Source organism: Pogonomyrmex barbatus, unplaced genomic scaffold (genome assembly GCF_055798465.1).
Source record: "Pogonomyrmex barbatus isolate J1 unplaced genomic scaffold, ASM5579846v1 scaffold11, whole genome shotgun sequence".
NCBI lineage: Eukaryota > Metazoa > Arthropoda > Insecta > Hymenoptera > Formicidae > Pogonomyrmex > Pogonomyrmex barbatus.
Genome location: NW_028297107.1, coordinates 8,069,330 through 8,088,645, shown reverse-complemented (window position 1 = coordinate 8,088,645; position 19,316 = coordinate 8,069,330). Strand labels below are relative to the sequence as shown.

Genomic DNA, 19,316 nt, shown 5'->3' with positions numbered 1-19,316 from the left:
GTATTCCCGCCTTTGTCCGGTGCCACGTGGTGATTTGCTTGGCAACATCGCCACCTGTGACGTAACATCGATTAGATTTTGACCGCGCAGTAAAACCCTTGTTTGGAATTTCCAAACATTCCAATTTTTTATTCCTTCCAGTTTAATGATTGTGTTATTTCCGTCCATCGTGTATCTTTTAGCTTCTTACTAGTTTTCCTTCCTTGCAGCTCCTTTATGTAGCAAGTATTTTCACCTTCCCGGTAACATAACCTCCAACCCCACACAGCGTGTGGCAATTTTCTTTTCACCGGTATTTGTCCAACTAGGTAAACTTCTTCAATAGACTTTGTATTTTTGTTAGGTATGTGGCCTGGGCCCAGAACCTGTTGCAGAGTAGTGTTTAATTATACAAAGTCTTAGTATTTTAATCAATTATTTATTAGGCACGATGCACTGGACGTGGTTTTACAAGATTCGGGAGAGAGCGAGACAAAAAAAATTAGAAAAGAACTATCTCTTTGACAACTATTGCCAGCTTAAATAAACCCACATTTAATGGTAGTATTTAAATAAAGTATTACATTGTATTTTAACAATTTGTTTATTTAATAATTCAATTTTATTTAAAATTACATTTTTTTATCATCACGATGTTATTTTATTATCCATATAGAAATGATAGCTATCAAAACAAATCATTATCTGTTTATTATTAAAACAAATAAGTATAACAATTACAGTACTACATTCACTACGTTACCTCCCCCGACTGTGTTCTAGTATTATGTGTACAATTACAAATTTTTTTTATCTCTTAATAAAAAAACTTTAGATTAACTGATTTACATTCACATATTTATAAAATTGCAACATTATATATTTGAATATTACAATTTTTTCTTATTTATATATTCATATTCTTTTACATTAAAGTATTGGATGAACATTCGCATTAATGAGATACAAGGTATTTCTATCAATAAAGACAATACAAAAGCACAGAAGAAACTCAGAAAGACATATCCCAGATATATAGGAATCTGAAAACAAAAATGATAATAAATATATATTTTAAATATGAGAATGGGGTATAATGACAATGAGAGCACAGCACAGTACTAAGAACGCATAAAATTTAATAATAATCAATGTAACATAATCAAAGTAACATAAAGTGGATGTTTCGGCTGATCTTTCAGCTTTCCTCAACGCAAGAGATAAAAAAAAATATACAAATAAATTTACTTAGACGGAGGACGAATCACAAATTCATAATCAATGTAGCAGCAAACATCGAAATTCATAATCCAGTCATCTCTCAAAATACAATTGCATCTTCAAGAACAGTTACAGTAGTTATTAGGATGATCAACTGCTCGATTACACGGTCAAAAGTTGAGAAATCCCAGATTGTACAAAGCATGATGTTATGATGCATTTGTACTAATGTCTATAAATGACTGATGTGGTTCATATACGAGACGATGTGAGAGAATGCATAGATACATAAAAAAATTTTTTTTTTTTAAATAATTTACATATAAATTTAGAGCCGATGTCGCGAATAGAAAATTCACACTCGGACGCAACGGGACTTAGACGGTCACTAACAAATAAATGAAGCGGTCGCAATGCCGTGACACAAGTAACTGTTGTCAATCGAGATAACAAGATTCAAACGTAAACAATTTCGGAAAGGTTGACAAAAACGGTCGGAAGATAATAATAATAATAATACATATAAGAAAAGACACGTGTGTAAGTAGCGGATAAGCGACAATCAAAAAGTAATAATATACTTATGGAAATAGATTAATATACATAAATATGATAAAAACGAAAGCAACCGAGAGCAAAATTGGTTTATGAGTGCATTGTTGCACTGAAATTAGATCATAATAAAATCAAATAAAAAAAAAATACATGTGTCCACAATAGAAAAGTAAAGGAGTAATAAGTTAAAAAAAAATATATAAAAAGTGTGAAACATATGTAAAACACAAAACCGTATGAAAATAAAAATAAAAATAAAATAAATAACGTTGAATCAAATTTTGGAGAGCTTTCCTATTGCAGTCACATATACTTCCGGGAGGCACTCAGTATCAATCTGCAACTTGATACTGTTCTTTTTGTCTTTTAATGTGTAAAACTTCAGAAATTAGTCGTTTGTGTAAATGTGGCTCTCTGTCTCAACATTCTCCCAATTGAAATTGTGGTTGTATGCAAATAACTAACTACTGTAACTGTTCTTGAAGATGCATTGTATTTTGAGAGACGACCGGCGTTATGAATTTCGATGTTTGCTGCTACATTGACTATGAATTTACGATTCTTCGTCTAAGTAGATTTATTTGTATATTTTTTATCTCTTGTGCTGACGAAGGCTGAAAGATTAGCCGAAACGTCCGCTTTATGTTACTTTGATTATGTTACATTGATTGTCGCGCCCAACATTCGACGTAGGCACGCTTGTAGACGGGAGGTTGCCCCGAATACTATTTCTTGATATACTGTTGTCATACGGGACTGATCGAGGACTCGGCTTCGTTATTACGGAAATGGTTGACTCGGCCTCGTGTGGTACGGAAATGTTTGAGGACTCGGCCTCGTGTAGTACAGAAATGTTTGAGGACTCGGCCTCGTGTACTCGTTTTATTATCGCACGGATCCGTGTATGACGCTCGTCGAACTTGATCTGATCTGTATTCAAATGCGACCTCATGTATATAAGAAAATCGGAAGCTGTAATCCAGTCAATCACAGCCCGATCCTGTGGCAGCGTTCTGTCCTTGTCGCGAAGTTCTTCGAGCCATGAAACGCAGTGGCTCGACGATATAAACAAGGGCAAGGACATAAAGAGAACCGCGTTATGTACATTTTCGAGACTCTGTGCGGCGGCGTCTTGTGATATAATTCTAGTCACTATTCCGTCGCAACATTGATTATTATTAAATTTTATGCGCTCTTAGTACTGCGTTGTGCTCTCATTGCTATTATACCCCATTCATATTCTTTTATCGAGAGCCATATCTTATATTCAATATATTTTGGAATCATATATTCGTTGTTATTAGAATTTTAAATATTTATACTTAATGTACTTACAAACAAAAATTGAAAATAAAATGGCGCTTCACTACACAAACTAATCGATCGTATAATGATAGGGTTTAAAAGATAAGTGCAATAAGTAAGTCTGCTGAGAGGAATCCAGCCTTTGAATGATAACAATTGATTAACGATACCTATAATAAGATTAAATTATTATCATTATATTATCGTTAAAATAATGTTTAAAAAAAAAAGAGAGAGAAAAAGAAACATATTTGAAATTTGAAACTATAATATATAATTATGATGAAAAAATAATTATTAAAATAAAACTAAAAAGTAATACTGATAATAAATAAAATATAAATAACAAATAATAATTTTTAACCTTTCATACATATTAATTATAACAACTGTTTCTGTATAAATAAGTTCCAAAAAATAAACAAACCTCCGTGTTTAGTAAAACATGCTATTATAACCCATGCAAAACTTATGGCCCAAAACACTCTATGCAAGGCAATATAAATAACAGTAATCTTAACGGATGTATATTGTACGGATGTATAATGACCAAATATTATAAAAATAATGCTAATGATCGAAAGCAACCAACATAATATTACTTTTTTCTGAAAATTGTCATATTATTATAATAGAGTAAGAATTTATAGTAAATCCTAAACATGTAATATTATAAATAATAAAATATTATAACTTATTTATATTTTTATTCTATATATTGTACTATACTAGAGTGTCTCATTTTTTTTAATCAATCCATTAGAATATTTCAAAATCCTTAAATTTAAGTTAGAAATGTCAGATAAAAATTGTAGAATATCAAGTAGGCTGTATAATTAATATTGATTCATTTTTTTTTTAGATAGCATCACTATTGAGACATTTTATGATCGCCATTGTTTTACATGAAATCATATATTTTTGTTACGTAATATGATCCCAGTGAATATCAAAGTTTCGAAAATATGAGAAAATATCTAAAAGATATCTAAAAGCCATTTAAAAGATATCTAAAAAGATATTCTCGTAGCACTTTTAAAAGATTTCTATACTCATTTGAAAGTATTTAAAATATCTTTAAAACATTTATATATTATAACAAATGTTACAAGAATATTTTTACCGAAATCTATTTAGATTTTATTTTATTTTAATATATTTAATACATTTGAGGTATTAAAGATACCTAAATTCTTTGTTTGAAAAGATTTTTAGACATTTTTAAAACATGTATATTGTATCTTTAACTTAATATTATTAATTTTTTATTTAACTTTTATGTTTCCTTCTATGAAGAAATTTTTATGGAAAGATGCTTCTAATCCTATAATCATTTTGACTGGAAAAAAAAAAGTATAAAATGCTACTTAAGTTATTATGATTTCAAAAATACTTTGTTTAAAGACTTTAAGACTTTATAGATATTAAAAAAAAAAACTTTATTTTTTAATATTTTTTGATATTTATTATACCCAAACAGCACAAAGTCGACTGTTAGTATTATAAATCGGTAGGAGAAGTCTAAGTCGACTTTAGTTAGACTAAATGTCAATTTATATAGCCGACTAATAGTCGACTTTAAAGTCAACTCAAAAAAAAAAAAAAAAAGACAATTAGTCCGCAAATAATCATTTGCTGTGTGGGTATGAATTAATTATATTCGAATTAATATATATATATATATATCAAGAATATGTTGATATTAATTTGACGTATTTAGATTTTTTATTTTATACGTACAAATTTGCCGATGCAATATAATATAAATTTTTATTTATATTATATTTAAAAAAAAGAATCAGTTAAAAATATTTTTGAAATGGAAAAAAAAAGGTTTAAGAGTATGGTAAATCAATTAAATATTCCAATGGACTGATTAATGCGACGCCTTGCATATTTATTTATAAACAATTAATTTATAATCAATAAAATTGCAACAAAAAAATATATTGTAGCTTTGTACAGCTTTTATAAATTAACATTTAAGTTTTATTAATCAAAATTTACTTAAACTTACATAAAATATAAGTTAAACATTACCTTTTCTAAGACAAAGTTATTATTTATTTTCGTTAAAATGAAACCTGTAATTATTCCCATAATATATGGAATTATTCTAATCCATGGTGGAAAATATAAGATATCCAAAAGTCTATACTGTTCACCCCAACTACAAGAATTAAAAAAAAAAAATAAAAAAAAAAGCATCAACAATTAATTTTTTGATAAGCAAAATATATTTCAATAACTTACGTTGGAATGTATTCATAAATATATGAAATGTAACCATTAAGGATGACGGAACCTATTAAAAGTATACCCAACAGCACAGCAGCGGCATAAAAGTACCTGAAATTACGATATGATATTTTTCCGAATATATTAGAGACACGTAGCTATATTATTGTCAATGATTAACTTACACAGTTGACAACATCAATATTATTAGAGCAATTATAAAAAATTGCATATCATTAGCTAAATACCAACTCCAACTCATGCACTGTAATAAAAATGAAACGTAAAAGATTTATACGCATAATTTTAAGCTTTTTTTAATTAAATAGATTGCATGTACCATTTCCTCGAGGCCAAAGAAATTATTTATGTACAAAAGATTTCTCCACCAGTACTTCTCGCAAGTTTCATATGATTTCTCGTACATATAAAATTGTGAAGTCTTATGCAACTTAATTGAGCTCAATAAGAATATTCCTAATGTCATTATGTAAGCCGGAGTTAGCCTTAAAATAAAATTCTAATTATAGAAATAAAAATAAATTACATTGAATCACAAAATAAAATTAACAAATTAAAATTAAAATTTGTTTCCCAATTACTGTACTTTTCTAAATAATATTCAATTATAATTGTTTTTAAAGGATAATGTTGCTATTACATTGTTTTGCAATATTTGATATCAATCAACGTAAAATATAATAAATATATAAATATATAATATAATAAACATAATATTTTACATACTGTTATCAAGATAATGTTATCATAATTTAATCGTTATTTATCAATTAAATAAAAAAATTAAAAAAAAAGAATTTAAAAACAAACATTTTATTGATGCTATCTTATTATCTAAGTGAGGAAATACATACCGTATAAATCTTTTTATTATATATATAGAAAAAGTCATTAATTTTTGTCTGTAACCAATTGGCTTAATCAATTCTTTATTCGTTTTATCTCTCAGATACAAATAAGTCACTAAACAACCGCTCGAAAGAAAATAAATATCGACTAATAGCACTAAAGTATCAAATAAACTAATCCAAAAATTGCCATTATATCTCAGAAACCATCCTTTATTATCTGTATTCACGAAATAAATTCCATTATGCAGATCTTAAAATGTTTACCGTTTCAATATTGTAAAGTACTTACTGACAAATTCTGCTGAGAAATAAAAAGTATGGAGGAAAATTAGACATAACATACTTAAAAATTTTAATCCGTGAATGACAGGTATTTCACCGGCATTTAGTTTTGTATTAAATATTTCTCTCGTATTTCTATAAACGGAGAAGCATATTAATATTTTTTCAATTTTACTATCTCGATATGGAGATAAATCTGTTTCCATTTCTATTTTCTTGGTCATGTTTTTTACGTCTAAATTATACTTTTCGATTCTTAATAATACATTAACTGAAAAACAAAAATGCCTCAATTAAATAAAAAAAATGTCTATATTAATGATGAAGAAAATTGAAATTTATCATATATACATAATTAATAATTTTAATAAATTCAGTGCGGATAATAGAAATGTTTTTGAAAATGAAGTGTGTATAATAAGAAGACGATAAGTTTGTTAAAACGAAAAATATTTTTCATTTTATAAATTATTTTAAAGATTTTACATATGATACATACCATTATTAGTTGTATTATTACTTGTCATATTTTTGTTTATATATTTTTGATACACAAATATATCATATATCATTCCAGTTGTTGTCATGAAGAAAGAAAACGCTAGAGCAACACTACAAACAAAAGTTTTTTTTTTTATATTTAATTAGATTTTTAAAAGATTAACATAAAAATTATTTGTAATACTAAAATGCATTTTTATCATATCTATATATTATATATTGCTTATATCATAAAATAATTGCTATATTTATATTTTCCTCTACCAGATGAAGAATAATATTTTACTGGATAACCATTCATAATCATCTTTAAGTTTTTTAATCTCGATCAATTTAAAATCCATGAAATAGAGATCATTGATCAGGAAAATTTTATCATGAAGTATTTTTTTCAAAATAAAATTTAATTCATTTATAGAGCACGACGCTGGCAAACAGAGTCCGAGTAAAATCATATCCTGAAAAAAATAAAACTTTCTGTAGTATTACATTTAAATTTATTGTAGAGAAAGGAATTATTAAGGAAAATTAGAAATAACGGAAGTGCTTTGGAATTACTAATTAAATAAAAATGGAAATTCAAGGCTTCTAATTACTTCGCGGATATCTAAAACATCTGGTGTCAGAACTGGGAAAACATGTTATAAAAATTCTTACAAAATAAAAATACATTTTAAGAAAATATTTGTCAGTCTTGTATCGAAATAGAACAATCTTGTATCAAAGATTCTCTTTCTAATAATCAATAAATGACCATCTAAAATTGAATTATAGCTGATTTTCATTAGATGACTAAATTACTGGATTAATTAGAAGAGAAATGTGTATTTTATAAATCTGTTCTATTAATAAAACGAGGAGACATCAAAAATAAAAAATTGCATGCTAACCGCGAAATTTCAAATTGTTGTAGTGACATTACTAATTGGAAGAGTCAGAGATCGCTGCACCGCTAAGGCGTAGCATCTTACGAATTTTGATAAACATGCCAACATATTTTCATATCAAAACTGTATCACGGAAAGTGTATATTACAAGATGTTTTATTCAAAACTATTAAAGAGCGAAAAAATCTTTCTTGTAACTTTTATAAGTCATTCAGGTTTTTTAAGTAATAAACAATATATCATTACTGATATATTTAAAAAAACAAAACAATTAATACTTTTTTCTTTAAATAAAATCTTTAAATAAAATGATTTTTTTTTAGTTTTATTTAAAAGCTTCTATTTGCAAATATTTGCAAAATTAATATAAATTATTTAAATAATCTCTTAATAAATAATTTCTTTTCCTTGTATATTTTAATATTTCTTCGTTTTTCCAAATTGTGCCATTTTTAAACACAAATAAATGCAAGTTTAAATAAGAATATAAAGATTAACGATATACAGTATTAATTACATTTTAATTTTCTATTGATTCAATTTTGTATTTAATTTAAAAATTTAGTAAATTTAACAAATACAATAAATTAACATATAAATTAACATTATAAATAAATAAATGTATTTTTTGAATTTTATTATACAGCTTTATTATATAGCTTTTTCATAAATTTACCTCTTCAAATATATTCACATGATACTGAAGAGTATTGTTGTGTCTAAAATGAGCGACAAAATAATTCACTTCAAAAGAAGGAAACTGCTGTTGTGAATCATAATAATCATAATACAGTGTCTCATTTAATATTTTGTGCTTTGAATTCAGTAGACGAGCTGTATTCATTGTATCGAGACATTGACTACGACTTCTCAGCCAATAATTATTTCCGTAAAGGAAACCAGAATTAAATACACCACTAGAATCTAATACTTAAAAACAGAAAATAACATAGTAGTATAAAATATTAGAAATAGTAACATTATTATTATTATTATATACATTATTATACTATTAGTACATACATTATTATTATACTAATATTATACTATTAAATTATTGTGTTTGCGAGACACCTTTATGAGACAAAATCTCAGTATTTCCTTCTTTAGGAATAGATTCTTTGGAATATTCGAAAATTCTAATATATGCATAAATAAACATATAGAGGCTATATAGTTTTTAATTATTAACGATTAAAGACTATAAATAATAAAAGTGATATTTTTCCTGTTCAGATATAATGATACAATAAGTTTTACCACGAATCGGTTTCGATATAGTAGCAAAAATATTTTTTAAGGGAAGAGCCTCATGCGCTGAAAATTGAGTGATTCTTTCGAATTTTTTTTTTTTTTTGATGAAATGATAAGACTAATTCTTTTAAAATTTTTAGAGTATGTTATTGTAATATTGACTACTAGAGAAATATTTTTTTAATAAAAAAAAAAATATGTATTTTATGAATAGTATTAATGTAGTAGTATTAATGTTAATTTGATGTGCCATTTTTGTCGGCGTGCAAGCATTTTGTCGGCATGTAGCGCTACTTGTATTCATAATATAGTAAAACAAAAAACAAAAAAGAAATAAATTTCTTTTTTGTAAGGTTTGCATTATTAATTGAACCTATTTTTAAATAATAAACAATGCAAAGAGAACAATATAAAATATACATATTTTTGTCTCCTATGTATCGCCATTTTTACAATTTTTACAAGTTGTTACAAGTCTTCGGCACACCGATGGGTTCACCACTATTTTCTATGATTACTGACTTACAATTAGTCATGCAGGATTTAAAGATGCGATCGAACGCCTACCTTGTCAATTACCATTCTATTACTGTTATGTGAACGATATTGTATTGTGTGCTCCGTCGGACATTTTAGAAATCTTCAACTCATTACACGAACGACTATAAAATTTAAAACGACGATAAAATTTACGATCGAAATAGAAAGTAATCATCGTCTTAACTTCCTTAATGTTTTGATCATCATTGAGAATGATACAATTATATTCAATTGCTTCCACCTTCTCAGGGAGATATCTCAATTACAATTCACATCCTTTGGAACATAAAAAGGGTATTATTTATGGTATTTATGGTGGATAAAATAATCTAGTTGTCACATCCATGATTTCATTCCAAGAACTTACGAGAATTCGATTGATATTCTTTTAAACAATGATTATTCTTTAGAACTGACTATGAAAACGATTAAAATACCTTTTTTATGACAAATTAAATTTTAAAGGTAAGGAAGAAAATACGGGAACACTAAAGAAAAATTTGCTTACTTACGTTTGCAATCTCCGGAGAGAACTTCCGATCGCCGGCCAAGGTGATCTTAGTGTTGCCTTTTCCTTTCAAATACTTTAAAAAAAATTTATTACCATGGGCAAGGATAAATTATACCGCCTGTCACGTTGCGATATAGTTTATAAAATCAGTTGCAATGAAGCCACGTACGTAGGACAGACAAAACAATTGAAGACGAAATTCCACGAACATGTTACTGATATTAATAAAAAAATAAAAAAAAAAAGTGGCTCTCCTTCCATGGTTTCCATTCATTGCTCTTCGGAAAATTATTCATTTGATTGAGAGAATGTCAGAATTTTGGACAAGGAGCCTTGCTTCATAAGAAAACTTGTTTCAGAAATGGTGCCTATTAAAAAAAACCACAAGATCTGACAAGACAAACAAAGCGATATGGACTTGCTCTCCGATACGTATTTTCCTATCCTGAACTCCTTTTCCGATTCCTAACTTTTCTCCCTTGAATCTTTATCTCCTTCGAATTTTTATCTCATTTCTCCCCTTCCCCTTCCTTTTCCTTTTGTTTTTCACTTTTCCCTTGTTTTTAACCTTTTCTTCTTTGCTCTCACTCCCACAATTTCCTTGGCCACTACTGAGAATGGGTCTTTCGATTAATACATCTTGGTTTTACTGCTTCCTGATCAAGTATGACCAATTTTTAATTTTTAATTTCACACCCTTCAGTTCAGGTAATTAGTCTGTCTTAACGTAATCATTATTCGATATTTTTAACTCATACTATTTCCGTAATTAGCTTGTATTATTTATATTTGTTAATATTGTTACTATTTATTTCATTTGACAGTTTATATCATCTAATTTATATTTATATCATCTAATTTATATTATATTTTATATCATCTAATTTATATCATCTAATAACTCACTTGTATTTCGAATTTTATTTTTCTCAATCTGATATTTGAATTAGTTTTGATTTAGCTTAATTATACATTCGTTGAAATTATAAGCAAAGATGCAATCAGAGTTGCGAGAAGAAGTCTGCTTAGTATCGTGCGCGATCAATAATTAATATTTATAAGCTTTTTCTAGCTATTATAAATATTAATATTGGTTGACGAGTGTATAATTAAGTTAAATCAAAACTAATTCAAATACCAGATCGAGAAAAATACATACATCCATGACCAATAAACAGTTGTTCTTGATTTGCATTAGACTCCGAGTTCAATTATGCGACAACAATTTCATCTATTGATAATCGTACGGCGCTCTTCCTTGTCCAACAAATTTTAATTATGTCATAATGAATTACGAATGTCATAACAAATTTTTTACACATTAAAGATAACCATATTAAAAGTCAAAACGTTTGTAAATGTAAATTGTTATGTAAATTGTTTATATTTGTTATTTTCAATATATAAACAGCGACCTACACCTAGCTTAGCTTGTACAGTCCAATTTTTTGTATTCTTTGACATGTTTTTTTAAAATAATGAATTTCAGCACATATGGTAGTTAAAAACAACTAAAATTATTTAACTTAAGGAATTGAGTTTGAGAAATTTGACTCTAATATCTATCAGTGTACATGAGGCTCTCTCCTTAATAAGAATATATTTAAGAATCTCGATGTCGTTAAAGAGACTTCATTTTTAATAGCTTGTTATATCATATGCCTGAGCGCGCAAAATGATTTTCTATTTGTGAATTTTTAATATTTTAAAAACTGTTAGCCTTGACAGACTTTTGTCTTAGAATATTCCAAAGAATCTGCTCATAAAAGGAAAGGCAGAAGTTTACAGACATTTTATTATATATAACAAGGACATAACAATTGCTATATGACATACAACACCCGGTATATTTTATTATTTTTTTATATAACAGATAAATAAAAAAGTAATTTATGTAGCTTAACTACGATTATAGAGTATAATATAAAATTACATAACTATTGTTGTAGCCAGGTCTACAACCAATAATAAAATAATAACCAATAATAAAAGTAGTCCGCATGGCAACAAAATTAGGTCGCATGAATCTCGAAAAGTCTTTTGAAAGATGACACAAATGTGTGACCGCCGAAATTGCGACCAGTCTTTCGAAAGACCACAGAAATGCATCGCGAGAACATTGCGAAAAAGCTTATCAGCAAATTCCTAAATTTGATGATCAAACCGAGCGTAATATTGATTAATCAATATCACGCAACCGATCGACGCAATCGATCAGAATGCTGATCGGGCATCGATCAGACTATATAACCGGTTACACAAGGCGGAATCGAAAGAGTCAAAAGTCAAAAGTAAAGAATAACGTGTCGTTCGGAATCGTTATTATAATTATCGCGCAAGATATTACAAGAGCGCGGCGAAGTTCAGCATCTCAGGTGACATACTCGGTCGTCGGCCGCCAGAGTAACGCGATACGCGCCGAGCCGCCCGCCGACGTTTAACCGTGTGTAAAGTAATAAAGTAAGAAATACTAAACTCAAGAATTTGTGCATTTATTAAATAAACCAATTAAAATAAAGAAAGTGTGTTAGTGAATTCAAGAAGATTTCCTTCCATTCTTTTGATCCTGCTCGGAGTCCCAACTCCTTAGGCTTAACGAACCCGACTATCTCTAATATTATCGTTGTAGCCCATCCGGGGTATAACACTATAATATAAACTGATAGTAACATATCTTACATTATGTCTTATCAATAATTAAAGCTCTCAATTAGAACTCTCAAATCGTTTTTTATTTGTTATTTATATTAAATAATAATTGTATTACATTTGTGGAGAATTAAGCTTAATTGAAATATAATTAAATCTCTACAATATAATAATTAATTTATGCACTATGGATAAAACATAAATGATTGTTCTTCAAAATATGCTTTCCGATTTAAAATAGTAGTGCGTTATCAAACGTACAATTAAAAATGATTATAAACCTTATTTACCTTTCAAGCCCCATAATATTCGTTGATCGACAGCATTTCGAAACTTCTGCAATTCCTTCCCACATATCGTCGAGTCAATAAGGTCAGCTACTGAAGCAATGGCATAAGCTGGGAGGGTATGAATACGAATATCACTAAATTTGTGACTATGTGCAGAGACGTTAAATAATGTGATAACATTTATACAGATGTAGAAAATAATTGCAAATTGTCGTAGCAACATAATGTGACTTTAGAACGCAGCAATTACGTTTTATTCCTTTATTACTGCAAATCAATACAAACATTTATAACAATTATAATATTAATTTTAAAATATAGATATAGATACTTAAAAAAAAAACCGTTTTTTCCAATAACATCAAAGAGTAATATTATCACTGAATTAATAAAAAGATTTTTGTATTGAGCTTAACAATGTTTTTTTTTAATCATTCCTTTTTATAACAAGTTATTATAAAAATTGTAAAATTGTAAAATTATGCACTGATCAAAACGACTTAACAGAACGACGAACAGAAGAGAATTAACCTACATAAAGATGAATTCATGAGAAATTAAGCAATAAACATTTACCTTCGTTTTTCTGTATATATGTAATGTCCAATCGTTTTACTTATGCAATATCGTTTACGTGAGACAACAGCTTAAGCATATAATTTCATAAAAACTTCAAAAAAAGTTAGTGATAAACTTGATTTTCTCTTTCAATTAAAATGTTAGTATCGTTCTTTTTTTTCTAACACGAAAAGGAAAAGAGGAAATATAGGAATCGTATAGGAGAGAAGTTTATCTAAAAAACAAATTTAAATTAGTATCGCTACAATACTATCGACATGAGCACTTTGTATCAATATTTTTAATTTCTGCGATAATATATTACTTTATTGATATTTGATTAGGCAAATTAGCTATATACAGAGTATCTCATACAATTATACATTATTTATATGCAAATAGAACAGTTAAGCGGAGCAGAAAAGTCTTGTACCATTTTTGTTATTTATTAGTTATAATAAATTATTATTTAATAAAAATTATTTAATAAATGCATATCCATCTGATCTATCAGCAAATACAAGCACATAACAAAATATGATTGTCTACTGTTATATGCGTGCGCAGTACGCACGGCAAAATGTTTGGGTGTGTGGTCTACAAATGATAGAATTTTGTTTCTAATGCACATCTCTATTTTTTAGATCATATTCAAACATCTTGCCGCATGTTTAACAATTGTGAACGTTGTGCGTAACGTTGGATCTCTTTGAGTGAAGAAGATATATTGCGGATTTATAAATTAACAATTATTTAAAAAACAAACATAACAATAAGAAGCATAGAAGTTAAAGATCTAAGTGCGAACGATATTTAATACGTAAAACATATAACAAATAAAAAATATATTAATATAAATAATATATTAAATATTATAATATATTAATAATATATTAAATAATATATTAAATATATTAATATAAATAATTAATATAAATATAATAGACAAGTATGTAATAGATGTTTTGATCTTAGGTCATCTTCGGTATTGCGTACGTGATATTATGGAATCATAAAAAAAAACAACATGGCGGTATTTAAATATATAAAATAAAATAAATATAAATAAAATTAAAATTAAAAGTTTGATTGTCAGATTTCACAAATACAAAAGTATTTTTTTTTTTAATAACATTGTGTTAGAATTTTTAATGTGCATACAAAATTCGACATTTCAAATAGACGTATATGTCAAAGATACAACTGCGCTGTCCGTCATATAGATAATGATGTCTATGGTAAAAATTGATATGATCATTCCGAAAAAGTTATTAATAAATCTTAATCGTTATTTTAATATCATTAAAATACAACAAACAAGACAAATTGAAACAAAATGTTATTGTTTAATATAAATCTTTGTATAACTTAATGTCATAAATTTAATACAAATGGTCATTTTAATAAAAAGGAAAAAATTGTAGTACCTGTAATTTCACACTGAACAGAGAGAAGATGAACATTTAGACCGCAAACACTTGCAACAGTGGTCACTGTTAAACGAAATAACGATATAAGAAAGAACAACCGAGTATATAGAATATAGAGAATAAATGGATGTGAGAAAAACGTGCAGGAAGTGCACGTAAGAGGAGAGAGAGGGAGAAGGAAAAAATTATAGGAAAATAAATGTGGAAAACAGGTTTGATGAACAGGTTTGATGACAGGTTTGATTGACAAAAAAATAGTTACTACAAAAGATCCGTTTTGCTTTAATCCTTATTGTTGTCTTTTTATATATATTATTACAGATGTAATTCTTTTATTCAATAATGAGGGATTTCAAGGATTTCAACATTCTGTCCCAGTTAAAGTCATGATTCTTTTTTAACCTATGGCTTGAGATTACAAAAGGAGAACATCTAAATTTTTTTATGTCGACGCAGTATTTCTTGATCCTTGATCCTTTTCAATTGTTTTTTTGTTTGGCCTCACAAAGGTCGCTTCACAGTTTTTGCAACTGATCTTATACACAACATCACAGCTCAATAACGGATCTTTGTTTGTTGTTATGTATTTGTTAAGAAAATTTGTTACTGAAACGCTAACTTAAAGTTGTGTTTTTTATGTTATGTTTCTACATTTGTATGACACATTCTTCACGTAGGATACTGTGAAGAATGGTTTACAGGCAGATGTACTAAAGTCTCTACATTCATCAGAAGTCCTTCGAGACAGATGTTTAGTGCGATTTTTGATAGTCGAAAAAATAAATTCAAAAGGATAACTATTATTTAATAAAATGTTGATGATCTTTTATAAGTTTTTTGCATGAAATCGGGGGTAAAATAATAACATTTTATCAAACAAACCTATCATGATGCTCCTTTTATGTTTAATAGATGTTACAAGAAAAAACCCAAATATTTTCTAGAATTAATGGATTTTTTGTAAAGATTAAAGATTATTCTTTCCTCAACAACAATCAATAGGACATTGAGAAAACTAATGCATTGGTTTGCACTAATCTCCATGATAAATTGTAATTTGTCATGAAAACAGAAAGTTTTCTAAGATGCTATCTTATTTTGATAAGCTTTTCATATATTATATTCTAGGCCAAAGTAATTCGTTATTCATACTCATACACACTTTTAGGGAATATAACATTTCTTTAAACAAAAATCAGTTATTTTCTTTTAAAATAAATATCATTCAAATCATAAAAAATTATTTAAGCAAAAATTGAATGGTTTCAAGAATACACTATAATAATAAAAACTTTAAAATTTTTTATTTTTTTAACATATCACTTTCCTCAAAATTTTAAAAATTTATTTTTAAATGAAAGATTATGTTAATGCAAATTCGACTATATGTAATAAAATTATTTTTTAAAATTATTTTTGAGAAGTTACGTTTTTATGTGCATAATATTCATATAACTCATCTATATGCTCAATTCTTCATGCAGCATGTTTATATTTTTTCGTAATAGAAGATGACAACAGAGACAGAAATATTTGAGGATATTTTGTATAATTGAGTAATACAGAGAAAGAAAGAAGAATATAAAAAGGTTTTTTAAAAAGGTATTGCAAATTGCATAATTTTTTTTAAAACAATACTTTTTAAAATAATACTTTCTTTATACTAATTAATTTATCTCATTATTCTATTAACAAAAATATTAAGATACGACTATCAAAAAATGAATAGTTCATGAGATATTTTATATCTCTTGTCATAAAATATCTTGTAAACTATTGAGTTTTCACATTGGTACTTTAACACTTTTATATTTAAAATAAGAAGAATTATATTAAAAAGTCAGAAAAAATATACCCATTTAAAAAATTCATAAAAATCATAAAAATTCATAAAAATTCTCGCTATTTGAGAAAGAATTAATATCATAATCATATGGCTCCCTTATGACTTGTGTTCGAAACTTTTTTTAAAATTGCATTATTTATAGATATTTGATATTTGATATTATATTCAAATTTTTTATGCATCTTGTATATATAAACTATAAAATTACTTTTTTTTTAAAAAAAGGTAAAAAAAGGGTGTCAAGTATAGTGGATATTGCCAACTCAAATGATTGTGTAAAATTTATATAAAAGATTTGATATCAATAATTGGCGCCAAGTTACAGTCTTACAAACATGAAACTATAAGTCCATTTTAGTCAAATTATATATTTCAATCGTATAAAAGATTTGATAAACCACTGTTTTAAAAAAATAAAACTCAAGTAGTAGTTTCTTTAATTTAAAAATAATAAAAACCAAATTATATGTATATCTTTCTATCCATTAAAACTTCTTTTTCTAACCCAAGTGGTAGTAATTATTTAGCTTTAAAATATTTTTATATCACAAAATTGCTTTACTCAATTTACGTTTTTATTACAAAGAATTATAAAGTAACAGTAACATAAAATAAATGATAAAATTTTATTTAAATAAAAAAAATTTTTATGTAAAACACTTAGCGCTGCTCATACCTCTAAAAAGAATATGAATAAGATGTGTGTGTGTGTGTGTGTGTGTGTGTGTGTGTGTGTGTGTGTGTGTGTGTGTGTGTGTGTGTGTGTGTGTGTGTGTGTGTGTGTGTGTGTAATTATAGTTTAATCATATTAAATAATAAATTTTGCCTTTATTTGTAACATTCAAATAATCTCATCATTAGTTTTGCATTTTCGTTTGATCTAAGCAGCGCCAAGTGTTTTTACATAAAAATTTTTTTTATTTAAATAAAATTTTATCATTTATTTTATACTGTTACTTTATAATTCTTTGTAATAAAAACATAAATTGAGTAAAGCAATTTTGTGATATAAAAATATTTTAAAGCTAAATAATTACTACCACTTGGGTTAGAAAAAGAAGTTTTTAATGGATAGAAAGATATACATATAATTTGGTTTTTATTATTTTTAAATTAAAGAAACTACTACTTGAGTTTTATTTTTTTAAAACAGTGGTTTATCAAATCTTATATACGATTGAAATATATAATTTAACTAAAATGGACTTGTAGTTTCATGTTTGTAAGACTATAACTTGGCGCCAATTATTGATATCAAATCTTTTATATAAATTTTGCACAATCATTTGAGTTGGCAATATCCACTATACTTGACACCCTTTTTTTACCCTTTTTTAAAAAAAAGGTAATTTTATAATGATATCAGACATTTTGAAGTATTCCACTATACTTGACATCCTTTTTTTACTTTTTTTTAAAAAAAAGGTAATTTTATAGTGTATATATATATACCTAATAAATAAACATGTAATCTTATTATTTCATATATTCTATATATATTGGAAGAAATAATAAAGTTAAATAATCATCCATGCAATCCGATCAAACAATGTGTATATATACACACATATATATTGTTATTAAATAGTTTAAGATCAATATAAGTTGAAAATTATCAAATATCAATCTTTAAATTCTTTGTAAAGTTTGCAATTATATTTATTATTAGACAATTACATACACACACACACACACACACACACATATATATATATATATATATATATGTAATTGTCTAATAATAAATAGTTGATTAGAAATATGATTCAAAATTATAATATATGTATAGTTCTCTAAATATGTTATTTTTTTAATTGACAAATTTTCATTTTTATTCGATTTGGAACTGATTTTTCTAGAGTGACATAATAAGAGTATGTAAGATTGAATAAAAAAATAATATCTTTGTTCTCTGATAAAATGAAAAATAAAACTTACCTGCAAAGTATAGACACAAACATGAGTTACACTCCGAAATTATTACAAATTGTCAAACTCGCCGCGAACGTCAACATCGTTGGCTACTACTCGGACGTGCAGAAAAAGAATAATAGTAGTATGCAATTTATTAATACTTCTAATGTTTCCTTTTTAATTTTAATATACACGTATATATTATTATATTGATACCCGAGAGGTCTAACCAAAAACACTACCGTGTTTACATCAATCAATTTTATCGATCCAGCGGATAAATCAGGCCGATAAATCAGGGTCACTGCAGAATCCAGCGAACATTGATTCGCTACATTCTACAATATCCTGACATAACCTTGACTTATCAGTCTGATAATCCGCTGGGTCGATAAGATTAATAATGACATCTCGTGACAGACGTTACAGCCGTACAAAGGCGACGATAATGACGTTTCTTAAAGTAAAAATTTCCAAATCGGAC

The 19,316-nt window shown here is 26.9% G+C and overlaps 1 protein-coding gene across 1 annotated transcript; it reads right to left on the bottom strand.

Annotated features, from left to right (window-relative positions):
* Window positions 1–564: 564 nt before the first annotated feature.
* On the bottom strand, window positions 565–15,961 carry LOC105423773 (O-acyltransferase like protein-like). Its single transcript, XM_089071218.1, has 15 exons — window positions 15,955–15,961; window positions 15,070–15,333; window positions 13,085–13,192; window positions 8,517–8,770; window positions 7,218–7,411; window positions 6,952–7,064; window positions 6,460–6,723; window positions 6,174–6,387; window positions 5,639–5,804; window positions 5,484–5,563; window positions 5,314–5,409; window positions 5,101–5,230; window positions 3,488–3,668; window positions 3,091–3,230; window positions 565–1,022 (listed from the first exon to the last, which is right to left on the bottom strand). Exons 1-15 carry the CDS (start codon window positions 15,959–15,961, stop codon window positions 870–872), a joined length of 2,364 nt encoding a protein of 787 aa, XP_088927344.1. The 3' UTR covers window positions 565–869.
* Between the last annotated feature and the right edge of the window lie 3,355 nt (window positions 15,962–19,316).